At 37.0% G+C, this 23,566-nt stretch overlaps 1 protein-coding gene across 1 annotated transcript; it reads right to left on the bottom strand.

The window, feature by feature from the left end:
- Positions 1-1,612: 1,612 nt before the first annotated feature.
- On the bottom strand, positions 1,613-22,271 carry LOC112047280 (AP-3 complex subunit delta). The gene is made up of 19 exons (XM_052891608.1): positions 22,049-22,271; positions 21,861-21,956; positions 20,731-21,000; positions 19,340-19,469; positions 18,577-18,716; positions 17,523-17,596; positions 15,012-15,160; positions 13,688-13,833; positions 11,715-11,916; positions 10,469-10,640; positions 9,688-9,859; positions 8,896-9,089; positions 8,345-8,500; positions 7,520-7,667; positions 6,842-6,971; positions 5,969-6,091; positions 4,295-4,421; positions 3,077-3,456; positions 1,613-2,376 (listed from the first exon to the last, which is right to left on the bottom strand). Exons 1-19 carry the CDS (start codon positions 22,142-22,144, stop codon positions 2,306-2,308), a joined length of 2,976 nt encoding a protein of 991 aa, XP_052747568.1. The 5' UTR covers positions 22,145-22,271; the 3' UTR covers positions 1,613-2,305.
- Between the last annotated feature and the right edge of the window lie 1,295 nt (positions 22,272-23,566).

Here is a 23,566-nt window from a genome sequence, read left to right as displayed (position 1 = left end):
TTTAAATTCTTTTGAAAAAAATCCAAGATAGCAAGATCGTAATTAGATTGATTACCTAATTGGTACTTTATTAAATTTGATCAATATTTCGTCATTTAAGGATAGATGTACGATTTATATTGATTTTAAACCCACCACGCTTTTTTATCGAGTGTTGGCGGACACACTTAAACAAATCGACACACTTAAAAATTTAATAGATTAAATAAATTTTCTGGTGAGTTTAAGATGCCAACCATAAATTAAGGCGACTAAAGTGTGTAAAGGTAGGGAGGGGTGCTAAAAATGACGTAACATTTTAACTCCGACCGCTTTATGACTCGTTCGAAAAATCCAAGTCAAAATCAAATCAAGTAAGGCAGAAAGCGTGTCTTTGCCACATGGGGAAAATCACGAAATTCGTAACGTAATTTACAACACAACCCGTGATAGTCCAGTGGATATGATCTGCCTTTGATTCGGAGGGCATTGGTTCGAATCCGGTTCTCCAAGAATTATGTGCAGTTTAAGAAATTCAATATCATGTGTCTCAAACAGTGAAGGAAAAACACAAAACCAGGCATACCTGAGAATTTTCTTAATTCTCTATGCGTGTGAAGTTGCCAATCCGCATTGGTCATTAAGAATATTTTTATTTACATAATATTTTTTACAAGTTAGTCCTTGACTGCAATATTACCTGATGGTAAGTGATGATGCAATCTACGATGGAAGCGATCTAACTGGTTAGGCGTACGATGAAAATTCACACCCATTTCGGTTTCTACACGGCGTCGTAGCGGAACGTTAAATCGCTTTTAAACTAGCCACGGCCGAAGCCTCCCACCAGACAGACCTGGACTAATTAAGAAAACCTCAATCGGTCCAACCGGGGATCAAACCCAGGACCTCCGTTTTGTAAATCCACCGCGCATACCAATGATGAATTTACAGTTACACATGGCCCCTAAGTGCGCTTTTCATTTTAGGTGTCAATCTCCTATCAGAAAACAGGTTCTGCAAGCGACAGTGGTGGCCCTGGAGGAAGACTCGATGCTTGTAAAAGAGTTAAACAATAGCAGACTTGATCAAAGATTTTATACTATTAGACATGTCACTAGCGCGTCTAAACTGAAGCGCACAAAGGTTAATTTCATTTAGTCGCATAGTAAACAACAAAAGTAATTTAAACAAATAATACCAAAATATTGTCTATATTATTACTGTTGTGAGGAAGTGTAAAAACTATATATAAATAAATATATAATGCAAGTAAACACAAAATTGTGCATGTAGGCGCTCAGTGAAGTATTTAAATTTGGATCTTTTTTGCAGTGATTACATATTGTGTTGTTGGCACGTAACATATCTAATAGAATAATTTCTTGGACTTGATCACAAAATAATAATTTTTAATCGCTGCCTTACTACTTTGTCTTTCGACTATTGTAAGCTCTTTATGAACAGTCTCGTCGAGGCATAAATGATTTGTCTGTCTGTCTTGTCTACTAATCTTCTCTCTTTGTCATCCTAGTACGACAGTATTCTTTTTCGATAATAATTATTATTTGTAAACGTAACTTTGTAATCGTTTTTTTTTTTAATGATAATAATTTTAAATGAAATACGAACAAATATATGAATTGTGTAGATGAATAGCGTTTTATTTTAATAATTCTTAATTAAAACTTTCAATAAAACTGTACATGATTATACATATTTATTAATCTACAATAGAAATATACGTTTATATTCATATACATATATAAATGGACATGTTTCACTTAATGAAAACATCGCCTGTAATATATTTTTTTCACATGGTGATATTTTGAGTGAGATTTCTGGTTATAAATTAGAAATTAAGGTTATAAAACCTATAATAATTAAATATAAAAGACATGCTTGTAACTTATATTATTATTACCCAGTTTGGATCAATCTGCGTTGCATGAACAAGCTCATGACTAAGGGCCTTGTATGGGTTCGAATCTACAGTTCGTTCCATGTAGGATGGTGCGGGTGACAGTTCGTTTCACTCGTTTGCCGCGATTCACGATAATAGTACGTATTATGAATACATACAGGCGTCTGTCACCGTACCCATGCTATCTGAAAAAACACACCCACTCGGGCAAACTCCAACGATAGTCGTGTAAGGCATGCGTTTTATATTTCATTATAAAATCAGCTATGGTTCTCAAAAGTCTCAAAAGCTCACCCTGTTATATGACTAACTATTATAAGTAATTGTTCAAACAAACAATTGCACTGAGAGCGTGTGACGGGTTCCGTGAGTGGGGGAAACTTCGTTATTGTGCCTACACTATACAACTTCTTTGCTGGGCGTGGATATACCTAATGCCTCTTCGTACCCCAGTTTCGTTTCATGTTTATCTGAAAAAGAAAACATCCATTATAAAATGTATAATTATTGTTAGTTCCAAATAATCATAACTTAAGTAAGTTCCCCCTTACACAATGAAGCAACGTGATGAGGATAGACAAACCCTCTATCAGAACTATATGATCATGATCTAATGTATTCATACGTACTGCGTGTATAGAATCGATGTTTCATTTGTGTTAAAATTACACATGTGTGTATGACTATTTAAAATTTATAGCTGTGTGTAGTGTAAAGACACAGGAAATGTAATTGGTGTTAAATATTTTCGATGATGTGAGTTTATATCATCCCCCTCAAAAAACGACAAACAATTTTGTTAGTGAATTTGAGTGTGATAAAAGTCCAGTAAAGGGACTTAAACAAAACCTAGAACGGAACGTAAAATGGAATGCTCGTACACATGTAGAAAAATTTCACTTAAAAACTGGCCAATTTTGCTTTGACAGTTTTAGAACTATTGGTAAATATAATCCATTATTCAATAAAATCCCAAATTCAACTTTAAGGATTGACTTCAAGGTTGAATTTGCAAATGCGACTACTTGAATTGAGTGCTAAGAAGTTGTTTGGCACTCATTGAGTGGGGACTTTTTTTGGTCGCAGATTGTGCATCCACTTGTTAATAGGAGATCGATGCTCGTACATGAGCATTCAAACCTAAAATTATTAAAAAAAAAAATAACGCACCTTTTTTCGAAGTTTTCTTTTTCTTAGAGTCCTTGTCCTTAGTATCTTTCTTCGACTTCTTGTGTTTTTCAGTCTTAATTTTCTCCGGTAGTCTTTCACCATCACCCGTAGCAGTACTCGATTGATTCTTATCCTCCGTTTCTATTAGCAAATTATCACCTAAATCATTATCTAGCAATTCCGGCAACATTAAGTCTACAGCTTTACTGCGTTTGGTGCTTTTCACTTTCTTCTTGTGGCCGCTCTTTTCGGAGGGCCTCTTTTCTGTGGACTTATTCTTCTTTGAAGATTCTTTTTTCTTATTCTTAATTAATAAACCGGTTTCCGGCAAAGGATATTGCTGCACTCTCGATGTCAGCAACTCTTCTTCACGTAATGGCCTGAAAATAATTATTCTATTAGTATAATCATCATCCATCATCATCATTATCCACAACCTCTATTGAAAGTCCAGTGGATATGACCTCTGCTTCCTATTCCAGAGGGTGTAGGTTCGAATCCGGTCGGGAGCATGCAACCTTCAACTATTCAGTTATGTGCATTTTAAGAAAAAACGTTTCAAATGGTGAAGGAAAAACATCGTGAGGAAACCTTCATACCTGGGAGTATTCTTAATTCTCTGCGTGTGTGAAGTCTGTCAATTAGCATTGGGCCAGCTCAAATATTAATAGAGGAAATAGTAATACAAATAGAGGAGACTCGAGCTCAGCAGGGAGCCGAATATGGGTTGATAATCTATTTTAATATAATAAAGCTGAAGAGTTTGTTTATTTGAAGGCGCTAATCTCAGGAATTACTGGTCCGATTTTAAAAATTCTTTTAGTGTTAGATAGCCCATTTATTGAAAAAGGCTATAGGCTATATATATTAACCGCTTATATATAAAAGCGCTTGGAGGCCATTGGATCAGCTTCCACCTTCACACAGGAAATAAAACTATAAGAAATTGTAATTGTTATCAATTGTAAATTATAATACTGTATGACTTTTTCAAAAGAGCAACTGTTGAGTTTCTTGCCGGTATCTTCTCAGCAGAACCTGCCTTCCGAACCGGTGGTAGAATCATAACAAATAGTCAACTGACGTGTCAAAAGTGCTTGTAAACTGAGCCTACTTGAAATGAATGATTTTTGATTTTGATTTTGATCGCAGGTGAAACCGCGCGGCGTCAGTTAGTGATGAATATAAGTGTAGGTAATATGTATATGTATAGCTCACACGTCGAGGTCGAGGTCGAGCGCGCGGTGCGGGTCGTCGCGCGGCGGCGGCTCGTCGTCCGACAGCGCGGCGCCGTCGGGCAGCTCGCCGCCCTCCGCCACCGACGGCCGCGCGCCCGCTGCGCCCTCTGCCGGTGCAATACACATTTATAGTGCCACAAAGTTCTCTGACCCGCAGTGGGGTCATCTCCTCCCGAAAGTGTCGGGTGGGTAGCTTGACCTCCTTGTAATAAGACTCGGGGGAACTTGTTTCCGCGGTGATTTCTTTCAGCCTCTTTAGGGACTGCGGCATCTTGGCCTATGAGTCAGTGCCCCTGCGCGAACTGCGATTCTTTGCTATAAGTATAACTTTACGAAAGCCAAGATGACAGATAACCTATTATCGAGTATCGATAACAATCAGTGTACGGTGTAGCACTAGCGGCGTGCACACATGCACATTACACACATAGAACAGTTCATTTTTCGTCCTCTATCTCGTGAGCTTCTACGAATGGTCATCTTTGGCAGACGACGACTTGGATGACGCAAGCATCGGACAAGACACCGCCCCGCTCCAGGCAATCTACATGACACAGCCCCAGCTCTGAATCGCAGTTCACTATCTAAACTGCGATTCAGAGTCTGAATCTTATAACTTGGGTATCTTCAAAACAAGAGTAAATAGGCACCTTCTAGGCAAGCGTGTCCCATCTTAGACTGTATCTACACTTGCCATCAGGTTAGATCATGGTCAAACGCGAGCCTATTTGCATTAAAAAAAATAAAGAGATACACGTAATTAATGGTAGATACACCACGTAATTATCTACAACTAATTTAGCTACTTGTTAAAATAGGGATGATGACAGTTTTTTAAATTGTATATAAATTAAGAGTATACTAATAGTAAAGCAATTTTGTAAAAGGAACAGGGTATCTGCGATCATTACTTTCCGAGCTACAGGGATTTAAAGAGTCAGATTTGCGGCGCTGCCGCGGATCCCTGAAAAACGCTCCATACAAAATGGCTCCAAAAAATGACGTCATAGGCAATGTAATGATCGTTAGATTTGTATGCGCGTTCAAACAAAATTACTAATATCTTTGTTATTTGTGCGTTTATCTTTATAGTTCATATATTAAAAAATGTCACATTTAATGTAAGGAAGCTAAAACTGTATAAATTTTCATCTAATTACGATAAAAAAATTTTAATAGTTTTTGAAATTTTATAATCTCATTTATTTTGCAAATATCCAGACAATCTTTGCTTTTTATGTATAAATTAGTTAACATTGACCCTATTTACCCGAATGTATCATAAAAATCAATAAATTCAAACCTAGTCATCATCCCCATTGTTGACATCATGTAAATCCGTTCATTAATTTATGAGACACTCGTGTTCAGAATAACGTGGTGATTGGAAGTTTTATTATGTATTTACTAGCGGACGCCCGCGACTTCGTCCGTGTGGAATTTAGTTTTTCACAAATCCCTCGGGTACCATGGATTTTTCCGAAATAAAAAGAATTCCATTCCAAATTTCATCCAAATCGCTTCAGCGGCGTTAAAGAGTAACAAACATCCAAACATCTAAACATCCATACAAACTTTCGCGATTATAATATTAAGTAGGATTATCATTATGTAATAATTTGATAGAGTATTGATGAGATAATATTGTACAAACCATCACTTTCAGAATCGGTGGAATGTCTTTCAACTTTGTTCTTCCGTTTCTTCGTCGGCCGTTTCTCTTTCTTTGTCTTCTTTGAATTTTCTCTTATACTTAAGTACTTATCAGATCTCTTGGCTGTAACAAACATAAAGTTCAATTGAAATTTCATAATATAATTACAAAATTATAAAAGAATACCCGCATTAAAAATCTTACCCTATCTTATCTTATACTCTTTATTAAAAATTAACTAATAATTATTAGTTAATTTTTAATTATCCAAACGAAGTGTTTCATATAATTATTATTATTAATTACAATTAATAATTGTAATGACGTCACTTAAATGTTTAACAGTTAAAATATAGACCATCATGGCCGACAGCATTTTGGCTCGTATTGTCACTATTTAAAAATTTAAATTTTCATGTATTCATGTCTCAAAAACATATACGTAATCATTTGTTTCAATCTAGTAGAACGCTAATGAACAATTTAAACCCCTTTAAAAAAAGTGTCAACTAACCGCTGCGACCGAACCGGAAATATCGCTTTCTCTTTCGTCCCAAAGAAACTAAAGGGGAAGCTATATCTCCAATTCGGGGTTATTGGTCGATTTGTCATTACGAGATAATGTCGTGGGCTGCATGTTAGGCCTTCAGATTCAAAATATTGAGGCTATCTTATGTCCCAAGGTGCTGGAATGGCGACCCCGCAGCGGGAAGCGCAGTGTTGGTCGACCGCTCACTAGGTGGACAGAGGACATCAAGCGGGTTGCAGAGAGCTGCTGGATGATCGCGGTTCGAGACCGTTTTGTTTGGAAGTGCATGCAAAAGGCCAGCAGTGGACTCACTCGGCCGTTAATGATGACGATACTATACTAACTTTGCACTATCAGTGGCACCTCGAGCGCGATCTCGGCGACCTGCACGTCGTCCTGCTGGTAGGAGCGCGGCGAGTCGTCCTTCAGATAGTGCGGGTTGTTCGCCTGCTCCTGCCGCCGCGCCTCGCGCAACTGGTTACACACATTTATTTTTATTTTTTCAAGACAAATATCCAATAAGTTATACCAATCTACTACAAAACTGAAAAAGAAAATAAAGAAAGAAAAAGTTATAAGAACAGGTTATAAAAAGGGTTTGTTTCAAAGTTCTCTAAGAACGCCATCTACTGGTAGTTTATAGAAATGATCCTATGAAGTAAGGCAATAGTAAGAGCCGTGATAGCCCAGCGGATATGACCTCTGCCACCGATTCAGGAGGATGTGGGTTCGAATCCGGTCAGAGGGCAATATCACGTGTCTCAAACGGTGAACGAAAACATCGTGAGGAAACCTGCATACCTGAGAACTTTCTTAATTCTCTGTGTGTGTGAAGTCTGCCAATCCGCATTGGGCCAGCGTGGTGGACTATTGGCCTAACCCCTCTCATTCTGAGAGGAGACTCGAGATCAGCAGTGAGCCGAATATGGGTTGATAATGGTAATTAAAATAGTAGTAGACTGTCTGGTAGGTATAAGACTCCAAACATAATCTATAAACATGTCCATAGAGTATAGACATACCATAGCCAATTCGTCGGGCGTGAACTGCTGTATGGGCACGTGGTCGGGCTGCGGCGCCGTGAACAGGGCTCCGGTCTCGTCCTCGCCCTCCGAGCTCGAGCTGTCAGACGAACCGGCGTCGTGCGACAGCCAGCGGGTCAAGTCAAGGCTGGGAAAGTTTCACATTTATTATCAACATCACTATCATCATTTTACAGAAAGCCCAATTAGGTAACGTCGAACTGATGATGAAGGAACTGATTAAGGAATTCCTTAACTCTACATCCAGTAGTCACAAGTCCTGGACTTTGCTTGGTGTTTTTCTCCCTACCACGCGATGGACCCGGCACCTGCACGGTGAATCCATGGAATACTAAGATATTCATCTCGTCTCTGAAGTTTATATGAAAATCTTTGTTTTTTGGAACTAGAAACATTGTGTTACAATACAACTTAGTATAAATGTCATATTTAATAGAGACTAAACAGGATACAAATGTGAGATAAAGGGATTATGATCATATGAAAATTAAGGCAGGTCCAGGCATTTGCAATAGAATTTTCTCTCTTTCATTTTTTACCTTAGTATTTTTTGTTTGCACTAAAAAGGGAAATAAAACTCAACAGTTTAAAAATACCCAATGTACCCAATTCACTTAAAAAGCGAAAACTACTGATGAGTTGGCAGCAAAGGGTCGGTTGATTGCTGTGTTGCTATTAAATCACCCCTGTATTTACAGCTAATAAAACCAAAAATATAATCACTAAAATAAAGCAAACCGTTCTTCAAGTTTTAACAAGATTAACAAATAGTAACTCGAGTTTTATTTAAAAAAAAAAACTTACTCAGGCGGCATAGGCACTTTCTTCTGCGCTTTCGGCGCCACTGGTTTCAGTTCTCCGTCGAACATGCTGGCGAGCTCCTCTATCAGTCCACCGCTGAAGCTGTGGCTCGCTTCGTCGCCGTTTATTTCATCTGTGCCGTCTTTATCGAACCCATTGCTAAAATAGTAAAGTTCAAAATAAATACAGAAGTAGGAATTTTTAGAAATATGTACAAAATAAGCTTTTATTTGTTTGCAATGTTTGTTTTCTAAGTGAAATTTCGCCGATATGAACAACTTTTAATTGAGTACCAATCAATGCCCTCGTTGCACAGAAGCAGTAGCTAGTCCGCTATAGAATAGCAAGTTCGTTGAAGACACTCCCATAATATGCAGGCGACGGGGAAGGAAGGACTGCGCGGGTGTGAAGTCGTGCGCGCGGAGCAGAGGCTGGAAGTGGGGTGCATCAGTTGTGGGTTTGTCTGTCATCGCTACCTGCCACCCGCCCCCCGCGGAACATCGGGAGTGTTACGAACGAATTTGCCAAGCTATAACGTCTCGCGCAATAGATACCTTTGTTCATGTTGCACAAGCGTGTCGGTGACGTCGCCCCGCTCGGGCGCGCAGTCGGCGAGCGCGGGGTCGGCGGGGTCGAGTCGCCGCAGCACGAGCGACAGCAGCGCGGTGCCGTTGTGAGCCCGCTCCTGCACCTCCATGTCCTCGCTGCACAGCAGCGGTCGCAAGCCCGCTAGCGTCTCACGCAGCACCTGTCAAAGTCAGCACTTATCTTGTTGACGATATGATTATGAATCACCATAAATGTGCTTTGACTAATTAGATATGGACCTGACTTGCAAGACGTTACCCCTCTGTCACAGTATAAGATCAACGATCTAACCTGGTTTTTATAAACGGTTTCTACTTTCTATAGAATCTATGTTTCATTGTTGTAGTCGTTTTCATAGTGCTAAGAGCTCTTTGGATATGCAGATTTGTGCAATTGAATGGTACAAAACAGCCAAAAACTTCTAGTTTACTAAAAGATGGGAGTTACGTTTCATTTGTAAATACATATTTATAAATTTATTTACATCAAATTTGTAATAAAAAAATATCTAAAAAGTATTTCTTCAACTGAACAACACAAAACAAGTAATCGAATATTCTGTGTTTCAAAACTACACGATGGCTGTGTGTTTATATTGCTTTTTAAAATTATAGTTGTGTGTAGTTCAAGGACACAAAATATATTTACATACCTTGCCCCCTTCAAAAATGACAATTTTGTTGGTAAATTTGGATGCAATACAACTCCATAGCTGACTACTCTATGTAAGTGTACAGTTCAAGTCGCGCGGTACTCACGGCGAGTGCAGCGGGGCGGTCTTGGCGCCGCTCGTAGAGCAGCAGCAGTTTGGCGGCCAGTTTGAGCGCGGCGTGCACGCACACGGCGCGCGCGCGCATGTGCGCCCCGCCCGCGCCCGCGCCCGCGCACAGCGTCAGCGGCGATATCGACTCGCGCATCACGTTCTCCTCACTGTACGCAAATATAGAATATTGTGGTGTGAATATAAATTACTTACGTTACTTCTTTTATGGTAGTGAAGTATAATCGGGCGAGGTTTTTAAGTGTGCTGCCATCTACAGGCATAGTAAACAGTGTTAGTATTTTAAACTACCATTAGATGGCGTTTTCAGACAACTTTGATACAATCCATTCTTCAAGAACCTGTTGCGATGTGATTTATTAGAGATTACCAGATTATGCCTGAGACTCATAGATGGCGCTTTGTTTTTTATTTTTCATAGAACTTCAATCGTGTGGTCTAAGGGACATTAGTTTTTATATAATCAATTATTTTATTTTACTACTGTTGATCAACCTCCATAAAACTATATTCACTTTAGATTTTTAAAAAGATTTACAGAATTAACACGCATTATTTTATAAAGCTTCGCTTCTTTCGTGCGTCCCTTGATGGCACTGTTTTTTTTATTATACAAGACAATATTTTAAATCTTGTTTATAGGATTTCCTTTTTACTCACATCAGCTAATTTTTCAAGATTTTATAAATAAAATGTATATACGTAGTAGTATGTAAAGACTCTAGACTCTAGACTAGTGTATACAAGTAAAGACTCACGTGCAGTACTCGCTGAGCACGTACGCGGCCGCGTACAGCACCTCGCGGCTGGCGGCACGCGGCGGCTCGGCGGCGCCGCGCGCGCACAGCGCCGCACACTCGCGGGCGGCGAACGCTCGCGTCTCCGCCACGCGCGCGCCCACCTCCGTCAGCTGCGCCGCTATCATGCAGCCTGCGTATACGTACGTGCGTATTACATATTATAAAATACTTAAGAAAATCTTGACATGACCCTGTCGCAAAATCCATTCTAAACGGATGTGTATCTATAAACTATCTCCCTGCTGAATTTCTTCTTTCTACGACAAGCTGTTTTCGAGATTTCGTGATGTCAATGACTCATAGACTTATGATGTGCGCGATGATATTTTCGGTTGCGCGCTATTGGTTGATTATATCTTTTCTCTTTACGAGATATAATTCCGTGGCGCACATTGTAGGCTTACTGAGATTGATTATGACACCACGGACATCTCGTCTCGTCGTCGTCTCGTCTCTCAAAAAGCTCAAAGTTTTTATTAAACGCAAGCTTACAGGAAAATCTATACTAATATAATAAAGCTGAAGAGTTTGTTTGTTTGTTTGTTTGTTTGATTGATTGAACGCGCTAATCTCAGGAACTACTGGTCCGATTTGAAAAATTATTTCTGTGTTAGATAGCCCATTTATCGAGGAAGGCTATAGGCTATATATTATCCCTATATTCCTACGGGAACAGGAACCACGCGGGTAAAACCGCGCGGCGTCAGCTAGTCTTATTATAGTGTTAAGGATTATGCAGATGATAAAAATGCTTGGCATTGAATTGCACTACACGATTGTGGACTTAGTTCTAGATAAATTTGTAAAATAGTGATAAAAAAATAAACCCTGACTGAGGCTTTGCGGGCTCTTCTGGGCTTTCTTTTGGAGCCCTCGTAACTTTCATTTTAAGTTTTCGACCAATTATTACCATTATCTAATAAAATAATTACCTGATGTTTCGAAAGTGCTTGTAAACTAAGCCTAATTGTAATAAATGAACTTTGACTTTATTATTTCAAAAGAAAATCACCATACTTCAGATGCATACTGACAGCGTGCAAAGTTCAAAGAGATTTAAGGGCACACAACAACCACGTCATGTAGTCTGACTGTAGACCACATTCCGGCTAGCATTGTACCCTATGTCTTCTTCTTTCTAGAAGTCAACTGTTATTAAGAAGAAGAAGAAGCGTAGAAGACAATGCTCTTTGGCGAGGCATACCATGCTTGGCGCTGGTCTCCATCTCGGTGAGCTCGGCCAGCACGGTGATGTACCACTCGAAGTCGACCACGTGCTGGTAGTTGTTCTGCGCGCAGATCTCGATCATGCGCGTGAGCAGCTCGTCGCGGTACAGCGTGCCCTCCGCGCGCTCCATGTGCACCATCAGCTTCTTCACTATCTCCATCAGGTTCTTCTTTGACACCTACAACGTATATATACAAAAACGATTGTTTGATATACATAAATATTTATAACTAGCGGACCCGGTCAAGCTTCGTTTTGTCATAAGTGCACTTATTCTCTATCCCTACTCTACCCTTCTATACCTCTACCCCTACCCTACCCCTACCCTACCCTACTCCTACCCTACCCCTACCCTACCCCTATCGCTTGACTCTTAAACGTTTGTATGGGAAATAGAAAAGGGCAGTTTTTAGGGCTTTCCCGGAAATTATTTGCTTTTTTCTTACCTTTTAAACCTTCCCTATACCTCCACGAACATTTCAAGACCAAGATAAGATAAATCCGCTAAGCCGTTCTCGAGTTTTAGCGAGACTAACGAACAGCAATTCATTTTTATATATATAGATTTGTACCGGCGTGTAAGGTCTATGGACAGGTAAAATTGAAAGAGCGTTTAAATTCAGGTGGTCGATAAAATTGGCTGTTAATCGGGATTTTTTCAACTTTTTACAAATCTATTCTGATATGGAGTGAGGGAAGGCGTTATCACATTTACTCATCATTGTCATTTACTTGCTAAAATAGCGATTATTTTAATCGAGATCATGTGTAGAAGCTGCCGTCAGCGAGGAAACCGCTTTTTCATTCGGTCAACCTGGAGTATTATAATGTTCAAAATTCATTTATTTCAAGTAGGCTCAGATTACAAGCACTTTTGAAATGTCAGTTGACTAATTATAAAGATTCTACCACCAGTCCGGAAGGCATGGTTTTGCTGAGAAGAATCGGCAAGAAACACGATGGTTGCACTTTCAAAACAAACTCATACAGTATTATAATTGACGACAACATTGCATGATCTGATCCAATGGCCAAGCACCTTTATCATTAAGGAACTTATCAATGTTGTAGTAACCTCGACTAAGCAATATTTTTTAACACATTGCTTAAAGCTATGCATTGGCAGGTCCATCAGTCTTGGGGATCTTATTATAAAAGAGTACACCCAAACCTAAAAAAGATTTTTTTTTACTCTCTGAAGATGATATGCAGAAATAATTAACTTATCTCCATGTCTAGTAAGACGTGGGTTTATATCTCCTTTTCGTTTGTTCTTCTTGTTAGTTTGGTTTGCTATATGAAGACGGATCCAATCAGGAACCGTCAAAGAGTAACAGAACCTTTACTCCCCACCCCTCAGCCCCTCTAAGACGCGCGGTGCTTGCGGGCGCACGGTGTCGCGTTTCTAGAATCAGCTCATGACTTAGGGCCCCGTATGGATTCGAAACTAATCTGGCTCCGACGTTGTAACACGTGAGTTTTAGCTGTATTTTATAATAAACTAGCGGACTCCCGTGACTTCGCCCGCGTGGAATACAGTTTTTCACAAATCCCGCGGGAACCATGGATTTTTCAGGGATAAAAAGTAGCCTATGTGTTAATCCATGCTATAATATATCTCAATACCAAATTTCAGCTAATTCGGTTAAGTAGTCGAGGCATGAAAGAGTCATAAACATTCATATGATTAAAATCATCGTTTTTCGCAAATCTCGGGTAACCATGGATTTTTTCGGGATAAAAGGTAGCCTATATGTTAATCCAGAGTAAAATCAAAGTAAAATCCATTTCCATTCCAAATTTTAGCCAAATCGCTTCAGTAGTAGCGGCGTTAAAGAGTAACAAACATCCAAACATCCATACAAACTTTCGCGTTTATAATATTAGTAGGATTTAATATGAATAGCACTCATCACAATATTTAAATTCTAAAATTACATGCTATTTACCATTCCATACAAGAGGCCCAACGCCCTCAGTCGGATGGACTCGTCCTTGTCGTCCAGACACGCCAGCACCAAGTCCTTGTGAGCCTGCACCGACTTGGGGTGCGACTTCAGGATGCGAGACATCGCCAACAGGCCCAGGTACTTCACTGTTCAAATAATAATTAATACTAAGAGCGGATACACATTGCATTCTATTCTAATCTGTGAAAATATTTTTTAAAGTAGTTGTAGAAGTATTTGTATGTCAGCTTATACACTATGCCTTTCTTAATGAGTACTGTTTACCAACAAAGAAATTAGAAATGAAGGTAGAAAACGCATGTCATTTCATAACTTATTTATTTTAAATTATGTATGGTTTGTTTATGAAATGTTATATAAAATATATTCACCATTTCTAATTGTTCTAAGCTTATTAATCAAATTTGTTTTCATTAATTTAAGAACAAGTTGATTATAACAATTATTAGGTGTGAAATGACTAGTGATTTATACCCTCATTTTCAATTTGTTTGTTGGTAAACAGTACTCATCAAGAAAGGCTATATTCTACTATAGAGCCTACTTCCGTCATCCGTGATAATACTTTGGATTGAATGTGACATAAATGCTTCTGCGTCTTCGTTCGTATCAGGGCCTGTAGCGATGTGTCGATTCTGTTTCTATAAACGCTAACGCTTTGAAAACTAACAAAATGTATGTCTGCCAATCCTCATTGGGCGAGCGTAGTGGACTATTGGCCTAACCCCTCATTCTGAGAGGAGATTCGAGCGAGGCAAGCGCAAGTCTAAGTCCTCATCATTGCTTACCATCAGGCATTAATGTAGTCAAGCGCAATCCTATCCAACATGAAAAAAAGCTAAGGCATTTATAATGAAATTCCACGGCAGTGGCGGATTTACATGCTGCCAGTAGGCTATTGAATTTTTGCAGTCCCTACTGAACTCTGAAATTCGATAGGTATCGAATCAATACAAATACCTTTTAATGTGTCAATAAAATAGTAGTACTGTACACTGCACACGGGACTAAAATATTGAAATTATCGGTACTCTTTCATTACTTCTGTAAAAGAGAATTTTTTTTGAGTCAAATTTGCCGCCCTCTAAAGTCTACTTGCCCTACGCACCAGCCTATTTAGTGTTCATTTACACGAGCGGCAGCTGCTACCGACGACTGCAGTCGACTGCAATTGGCTACTCTCAGCGGTGGTCGACGGCGGTCGCCGACTGCAGTCTACTGCCGTCGAGTGCCACCGAGACGTCGCCGACTGCGGTCGAATGCGGTCGTCAGTAGAGTTGCCGGTCGGTGGTGGTACACTCACGGTTTTGGTCGCTATCTTCGATGAGTATTCTCAACTTCTGCACGCACAGTTGCACGGAGGCCGCGTGGCCGGGCATGCCGCTGCTGATGCTGATCAGCACCGCGATCACAGTGTTGATGCACTCGTACAGCAGCGACATTGCCGATGTGCTGACACAAGTACATGGAAAACGGGTGTATGATAAACAAACCACGCATACAAACAAATAGTTTACTCCTCGCGCGGTATGGTGCGGTGTATGACAGAGGGAAGCGAAATGTGCGCCTGTCAATGAATGATTTCAATGAGTTTTCCATACTATTGAATAGAAAAAAAAGATTTCTCAAACTCACGCGTTAATAGTTCGATTTGGCGTTGAATAAACAATATTACTTGTATAATTAAGGTGGTTAAGATCGAAACTAGTCGGGCAAACTACGACAGTTATCATGTGAGTTTAAGTCGTTTTTTATTCAGCAGAATGACTGAAGAATTGGACAAATTTTTAAACTTGTGTTTGCAAATGATTTAAATCCATATTTATGAATTACTTCGAGAAAACTAGAGGGAAAGGGATTGACATATACTACGGGTGATCACTGAGGGGGAAGGGAGGTTAAAAGTTGTGAAAAATGGGCCACGTAGTATGGGTATGTTCCCTTACATTGTTTATTAATCTAGTGAAATTGAAGACTTATTTAAATATTTTTTTAGGTTGCTGCAATACATTATACAGGGGTGTTTTAATACAAATAGGGAAACTCCAAATGACCAGCTGTTAACTAACAAAATATGCTTTCATTTTATTAGGTGGTTATAAATATTATATTTTTGGAAGACAGTTTAATTTTGGTGGTATCAGTCAGGGAGTACCGTTAGGCACGTTCGTGTGTAAAATAAAAGAACGTTAGCATAGCAGAAACACGTTTCTAAATTGATACGTGTCTGTGAGTGGTTGCTAAGCAACGGTTTTTTTGGCAAACTGGTTTCGATGTCATACACCTCTGTATCAGTCTAAATAATTTAACAATCCCTTTCTGCTGTGCTGACGTTCCCTTAGTTTACAGACACAAACCCATATTTGTGCTGTCATCTTCCCAAAGCCGGTCGTCCAAAATTCAAAATTCATTTATTTCAAGTAGGATTACTTTACGAGCGCTTTTGAAACGTCAAGTTTGACCATTTGTAGACACTCTACCACCGGTTCGAAAGACAGGTTCTGCTGAGAAGATTCGGCAAGAAACTTAACAGAAAATATAATATCTATACCAAGTAAACCAAATCCGCTAGTTATGGATAACGAATTATGCCAATATTCTTTAGAATCTAGATATAAAGGTGCTGATGGTGATGTTATGCCATGCATTATTAGGACTTCTTAAAAGTGATGGAGGGTGGTGACAAAATACTCTATTTATATTTGTTTGCGTATATTTGTAATCTAAAATCAAACTTTGTTATTTATTGTTTTCAATAACACATAGAGATAAAAACGGTAACTTTATATTTAAATTATCACAGCAGTAAGAGCTAATCAGTCGTAACAAAAACATATGTGAAAAAACCGTGTTTAAATGATATGAACATTTATAATTGAGATTTTAAGTGCCTTCTATAAAAAGCTCAGGTTATAATATTATTGTGTAATTTTAAGTAGATAAGCCATATATTTCTTCTAAACTATGATATACTAAAACAAACCAAGCGTTATTTACAAAACTGGTTAGAAGAAGCTTATAAAGCACTGTGATATGGTATGAGACCCGTTTTTTAATCAATTCATAAAGAATTGAATACAATATATAACTTTATACAGAAACTGATATGTGATTATATAGGCCAATTATACATAGACATTGATACATTATCAATGATATAATATTTTTGATATCTTAAAATATAAATGTAAAAGGTCATTAAGGTCATTCGTCATGAAATCTAGAAAACCGCTTGACGTACAATGATGAAATTTGGCAGGGAGGTAGTCTATAGTTAATTAGTATCCGCTAAGAAAGAATTTGGCGATAGGGCCGGATTAAAGAGATTTAAAGACTTTTGCAAGTTTGTATGGAAGCCCTTCTTTTTTATGCTAAGAACTTGAAATTTGGCAGACAGTTGGTTTGGTAGATATCCATTATAAAACAATTTTGCGGCAGGATCGGATTAAGGAGGTCTAAAGGCTATCGCAAGTTTCAATGAAAGTCCTTAATTTTTTATGCTAGAAACTTGAAATAGGAAATAGGGTAAATAGTAAATACTATTTTGTCTAGAAACTACAAATGCTTCTATAGTTTTGTTACCCAAGTTATTTCACAAATAATTAATTTCGACAATTACATAACAGAAACAGTGTCAACATACCTGCTTAGAAAAAAAATAAGATATGTTTTTGGTTATGAAACAGCTACTTTTTAAATATCTCAGTATGTTTCAGCATTAGCTTATTAGCACTACATTCCCTTTACCCCATTGAGTCCAAAATAAATACACTAATTATACAAATTGGAATACAGGCCACCGTGTCTGACTCACCTATGTATTAAATTAGTTAACGGTTCTATCAGTTTCTTGCCAAGTCGGGGCTCTAATGGGGTTAAGGCACCAAACTGGAACAAATACAATGATACTACATAAAACTAGCATATGCGGGAGCGGCCATTAATGGTCCTAACTATGAAACATGTACTAATGTCTCCTATCTGTTGGGTACTATATCAATGTACCACTAGTATAAATTGTATAGAACTGATAAAATTAATAAATTTGTCAGCAGCAGCGAAAATAATATAAAATGTGTTACATGCCAATTCTGTGTAAACTTTGGTGTACAGTGAATAGAGTGTATAGCCTCATATTGACTCTCGCAACAATTACTTGTCCATTTTTAATTTTGAGTTTCCTTGTACGTGGATATTTGTAGATATGGATGGTTAAGCATTTTTCATTAAAGGACTGGTATTAAGTTGCGAGTAAGACTGTGGTTGCAACATAATAAGAAGCCTGTTTGTAATGTGGTACACGGTACAGTTGAAGTGAGGTGTCGTAGATGAATCTAGCTGCTAACTGATTCACATACTGTCGCTAGGGGTACCTGCAAATTAGGTCTATGAGGCTTTGAGTAATTTTCCTTCCAATATCGGGTTCATACTGAGTCATTAAACCAAACTGTGGAGAATCAACAATATAATAATTATTATGTAAATTATATATGTTAAACAAACTATTTTCTTTTAACAAGTGTTTTTGTGTGACATTTCAAAAACGTTGATATTAATTATTAATACATGTGTAAATAGGTGATTATGTTCTTTAGATGCAAAATATTCGTATAATGATTTACAATACATATCCAAAGCAGCCCCTGGTCCCAGTATTACCATAATAACTTTAAATCCAAATACCTAATGTTTTTGAGAAAATGGTAAGACAAACATCCACACCCACACACAAATAAACACACCCAACACACACTCACACATGCAACCAATCATCACCAAGAATATATTGTCACTGTTAAATTGTGGCCAAATAATAAGCAAAAATATATGAGTTTAAAACAAAATTCACTCTTACAGTTAAAACTCACCAGTTTGATGATCTTGATTAACATCCAATTGTTAGTTGATGTAGTCATTAATTTAAAAAACACTGGGGCCAGTGAAAGGTAATTCTTTGGATTTTTCCTGGCTAACTCACATACAACGTTCACTGCTGCCGATTGCACACCTAATACAATACAAAATACAAACCATATATTATGTATAATATAAAAAATTCAGATCGTATTTATTGCACACAATAAACTCTTTTTTATCGATTTTAATGAAATTTTGTAGATAGTGCTGTCGAATTAAGAAAAATTCAATACCTACTAGATACCTCGAGCACCCTTCATTATTTGCAACTGTGGTTTAGTACTTGGTCTGGGATCCATAGAACTAATAACTTTACATACAACTAATTACTATCAAGTTAATTTTTCGTGAGTCTCTTGATCTCGATGAGACGATCACCTTTTTTAATTTACGAAAATTATTCATTCTGGTAGCTAACTGAGTTACCATGAAATAAAAATTTCTGAGAGTCAGAACGAGATAATGTACCACGCAATTTGTAGGACATTGTGACTGACAAGTTGTATAACTATTAATTAAGCAACAGTAAAAAAACAGCTGGTTAGTAACAACTTGACACTGTGAATGTGGACATAAGGGTCAACAAAATAAAAAATTGGATGCCAGGCAAAGTAGGCTACTTTATGCAGGATAGCAGACCTAGTGGGGACCTAGGACGACCCCAAGAAAAAGAGGACAATATAAAATGGTGGAAGTAAAGAATAGAATGCTCACCAGGGTCTGGATCCTCGAGCTTTTCTTTAAGTTTGGGAAAAGCTGGGCGGAGTGCTTCAGGATATCTTAAAAATACCTTGTACATCATTAAAACAGCTTTCATTCTAAGATATGGTTTAGTTGAGCTCATCTGCAAAAGCAATTTAAAAAAAAAGTAATAATTCATCAAAATGCATTAAACTTAAAATGTATACTAATATTATAAAGCTGAAGAGTTTCTAAGAACGCGCAAATCTCAGGAACTACTGGTCCTATTTGATAAATTCTTTCAGTGTTAGATAGCACATTTTTTGAGGAAGGATAGGCTTATATATTATTATTATCCCCATATTTCTACGGGAACAGGAACCGCGCGGCGTCAGCTAGTAAAAGCTATCGGCCACAACATTAAGTGTAGTCAATCTATTATTATCTAAAAAGTATGTTTAGCTTGGGATATCACAATCATATTATCACAAACTGACTAATACTACAGTGAATAATATACAAACATACACAATATGTATAGTATGTGCTAATACCTCCAGATTGTCAGACTAAACAATGATCTAATTAAAAAAAAAATGTCTCTTAGTCTGATCATGCCAAATTCTAAATGTACTAAATATTTTTTATGTTATTTCCACAAGCCGTATGTTTAGCTTGTATATATTATTGTATTGGAAGTGAAGTCTACTATTAATATTATATATTTATTTAGTTACTAGCAAAACCTCGTGGTTTCACCTAAATAGTTTCTGTTCCAAGAGGAATAAGGGAATAAAATAGCCTATAATACTTGGGGATGGTGTGGCTTACAAACAGTGAAAAAATTTTTTAAATAAGTTTAGTAGTCTCTGAGGTTATTCAAAAGAAACAAGCAAACAATCAAATCTTTCTCAATAAAAAAATGTATAGATAAGATAGTAATAACTAGTCTAGCCCAGATTCACTTTGACAGTTATGCAAGCAACCAATCACAAGAAAGCTATTGGCAATAGTTTTTAGCTGCTTATATCTATCATTATAGATATCATTGGTTATGTTTTGAATGATAAAACAGATAAGTCCACTGAGTGACAGGTACTCTTCATACTGAATTTGATTATTCAATACTTAGGTGTCTGGTAGCACTATTATATGACTACTAATTTTTATGATTAATGAACAAATTTTTAAAACTGTAACTCTATAAATGAGAATGCACATTTTTCCAACCCCTATTTCACCCACTTCTATTTTTATTTTAGAGTCAAAAGTACCCTGTTTTGCTCCAAGGTCCCATTTACCGTTACACCAAAATTCATCTTGTTTGGTTCAGCTGTTTAGCCATGAAAAGGTAACAGACAGACAGACAGATTAATTTCGCATTTATAATATTAGTGTAGATTATAGTATATTTGTTTACTTACCAGTGTCATAATATCATTGGCTAAGTCTCTGGCTAAGTCATGAGATATGAAACAGCTAAGTCCACTGAGTGCCAGCCCTGCTTCATACTGGTTTTGAGCATTCAAATCTTTTCTTATCATATTAGTCGTAAGCATTAGCAATTCGGAATCTGCATGAAATGATTGACTAGCGGCTAAGTATCCAATTCGTTTGTAGGTGAATTTATTGGAACTCATCACTTCTATAATATTAAATATGGCCCAGGATATATCATATCCTAACATTTGTAGCTGTAAGGAATGCAATTCAGTTTAATTTCACAAAGACACATACACTCACAGACACACATCTCACACCCCACATGCATACTCCCACACATACACACTTTCCATCTCACTTAATATTACTGCCTTAATTCTGTTTCGATCTATAGAAAGGTTGCAGCACACACAACATAAGTGCAATTTCTCAAGAACTCTTTGTTGAGAAGAACTACTTGTTTTTTTTTTTACTGTTTTGTACCATAATAAACTAAGGAGGTATACTGATTGTGTAATATAGAAGTACTCAGTAAAGAATATAAAAAAATATTAGTACAATAAAAAGCTTATTATTGACTTATTAGCTGTACTACTGGGAATATATATTCCCAGCAGTGTAGCAGTTGTGACTTTTAAAAAGGTAGTCTTTCAAAAAGATCATAGTACTATTATTCCGAGTGGTATTCTTTATTTGAACAATGGTGTGGTTTTACATTGGTTCAGTTATTTTGGTTTGTTGTATTTTTTAGTTTTTGTTTAATGCACTTGGGTAAAAATTACTATTGAACTCTGATTCTTATTACAGATTAATTCATGCAAATACCAATTGCAAGGGTATCAGCTTTCATCCATCCATTTATTCAGGTCATTGCACTTCTCTTTCTATACAACAATGCTTAGGGTGATATTCTAGATAAGTGCTAACTTGTCAGTATCACAATATAATTTGGAAGTACCTGCTAATTTCACATTTTGTAATTGGATTCATGTAATTTTACTTAAACTGAGATTTTTAATTCTTAAGAGTTATGCTAACAAACTGTTGTTGTTCAGCTATGGATAGTGAATAACAAATAACAATAATAATTAACTTTTCTCGTTATACTTACATATGTTAGTTTTGCGACCGCATTAGCTTTCACTCCGATATTATCTTGTCGCAACTCTACTTTTATTTCCTCCATGCATTGGGCTATATACTTCGCCTAGAATAATTGCAATAGCATCAAATTCTTACGTTGAACATTTTTAAATTATTTTTGATGATGTTTTACGAGTTATTTATACCAATACATACCTCATTATCTTTGTTATTTCGTATCCCGCGAACAAGATCCGTAAGATTTTTATCAAACATTCTTTCGAAGTTACCTTTAACCTTTTTCAAAGCCATTTTATAGATTTTTCTTTACTATTCATAACTTAATAATCTTAAATAATTAAAATGATAACACAGAAAAAAGTGATTTCGATTTGTAAATGCTGAATGATGTCAAAAAGAAATAATTTGACAATCTATCAAAATCTCCATGCAATGTTGGCTAAAATGTTGCCAGGTATTTTATATAATTTATAGTGCGTGCGAGTTGCTAAACAAAAGAGTAGAAAAAAATGAGAGTGCTGTAGTCTTAGACCATTAAAAAAAAGGACCTGCCTCGTAAACCGTTACCCCTCTGTCAAAGATCAAGAATCAATGATCTAACGCGTTTATAAAAACTGTTGCTATAGAATCGATGTTTCATTGTTGTAATCGTTTTCGTCGTGTAAAGAGCTCCCTAAAAATGCTAATTTGTGTATTTGGATGGCTTAAAAAACGGCCAAAGACTTGTAGTTTAGTAAAAGATGAAATAACGTTTCATTTGTAAGTATTTCAATTCTAATTTCATCAAATTTGTAATAAAATCAATTACTAAAAATAATCGATTCTTTTGACGGAACAGCAAAAAATCGAATACTCTATGTATTTATTCTGTGCAATGTGTTTGTTAGCTGTGTAAAAATTACGCGAAACAGATCCATTCTTTTTAATTGCTGTAAAATAAAAGGCTGTAGTCACGTATTGTCGTTAAAAGGGTAACCCTGTGTACTGTCACCCACTTGGTATTGCAACTAAAAACTCTTCTAGAGTGCGACATTAAATTATTAAAAATAGACCAAAATAATCGCTGTGTGGCAGCACCATTTAAACTATCATTATCAGAAAGATCTGTCATTATTTATTTATTTACGTACACTTACAATATACATATAGAAACATACACAAATAATATATAACTAGCTCACATTGACTTATACGTACATCTATGACAAGTGCACACAACATTCACTAAAAATTATAGAGCAACCAATCATTATTGAGAGTTTTATCAGATTATTAAAATCATAGTGGAAATTCAGACAATAAATATAATTTATTTAGATGATTGACTTGAATTTATTGAAATTTAATAAATGTAAACCGTGAAATGACATATCTTAGTACCTATAATACATAATGCTACTTCCGGTCTAGATAGTAAGTATTTTCCAAATATATTATTAACCGATCATCTTGTTTAAATTATGAACATAATCAATCAATCAATCAACAGCCTGTATTCGTCCACTGCTGGACATAGGTCTTTCAGAGAGCGTGCCACCATACACGATCCTCCGTCTACCTCATCCAGCCACTTCCCACTACCTGCTTGATGTCGTCGGACCATCTAGCTAGCTTTGATCAGATGTAGCTACAACGCTATGAATATTTCAACATTAGAATCCGTATTCAAAGACAACGCTATGAATGTTTACAACGTGGCAAGGTTAATTTATA

Source organism: Bicyclus anynana, chromosome 4, assembly GCF_947172395.1.
Source record: "Bicyclus anynana chromosome 4, ilBicAnyn1.1, whole genome shotgun sequence".
Lineage (NCBI taxonomy): Eukaryota > Metazoa > Arthropoda > Insecta > Lepidoptera > Nymphalidae > Bicyclus > Bicyclus anynana.
This window is presented reverse-complemented; position numbering and strand designations above follow the sequence as displayed.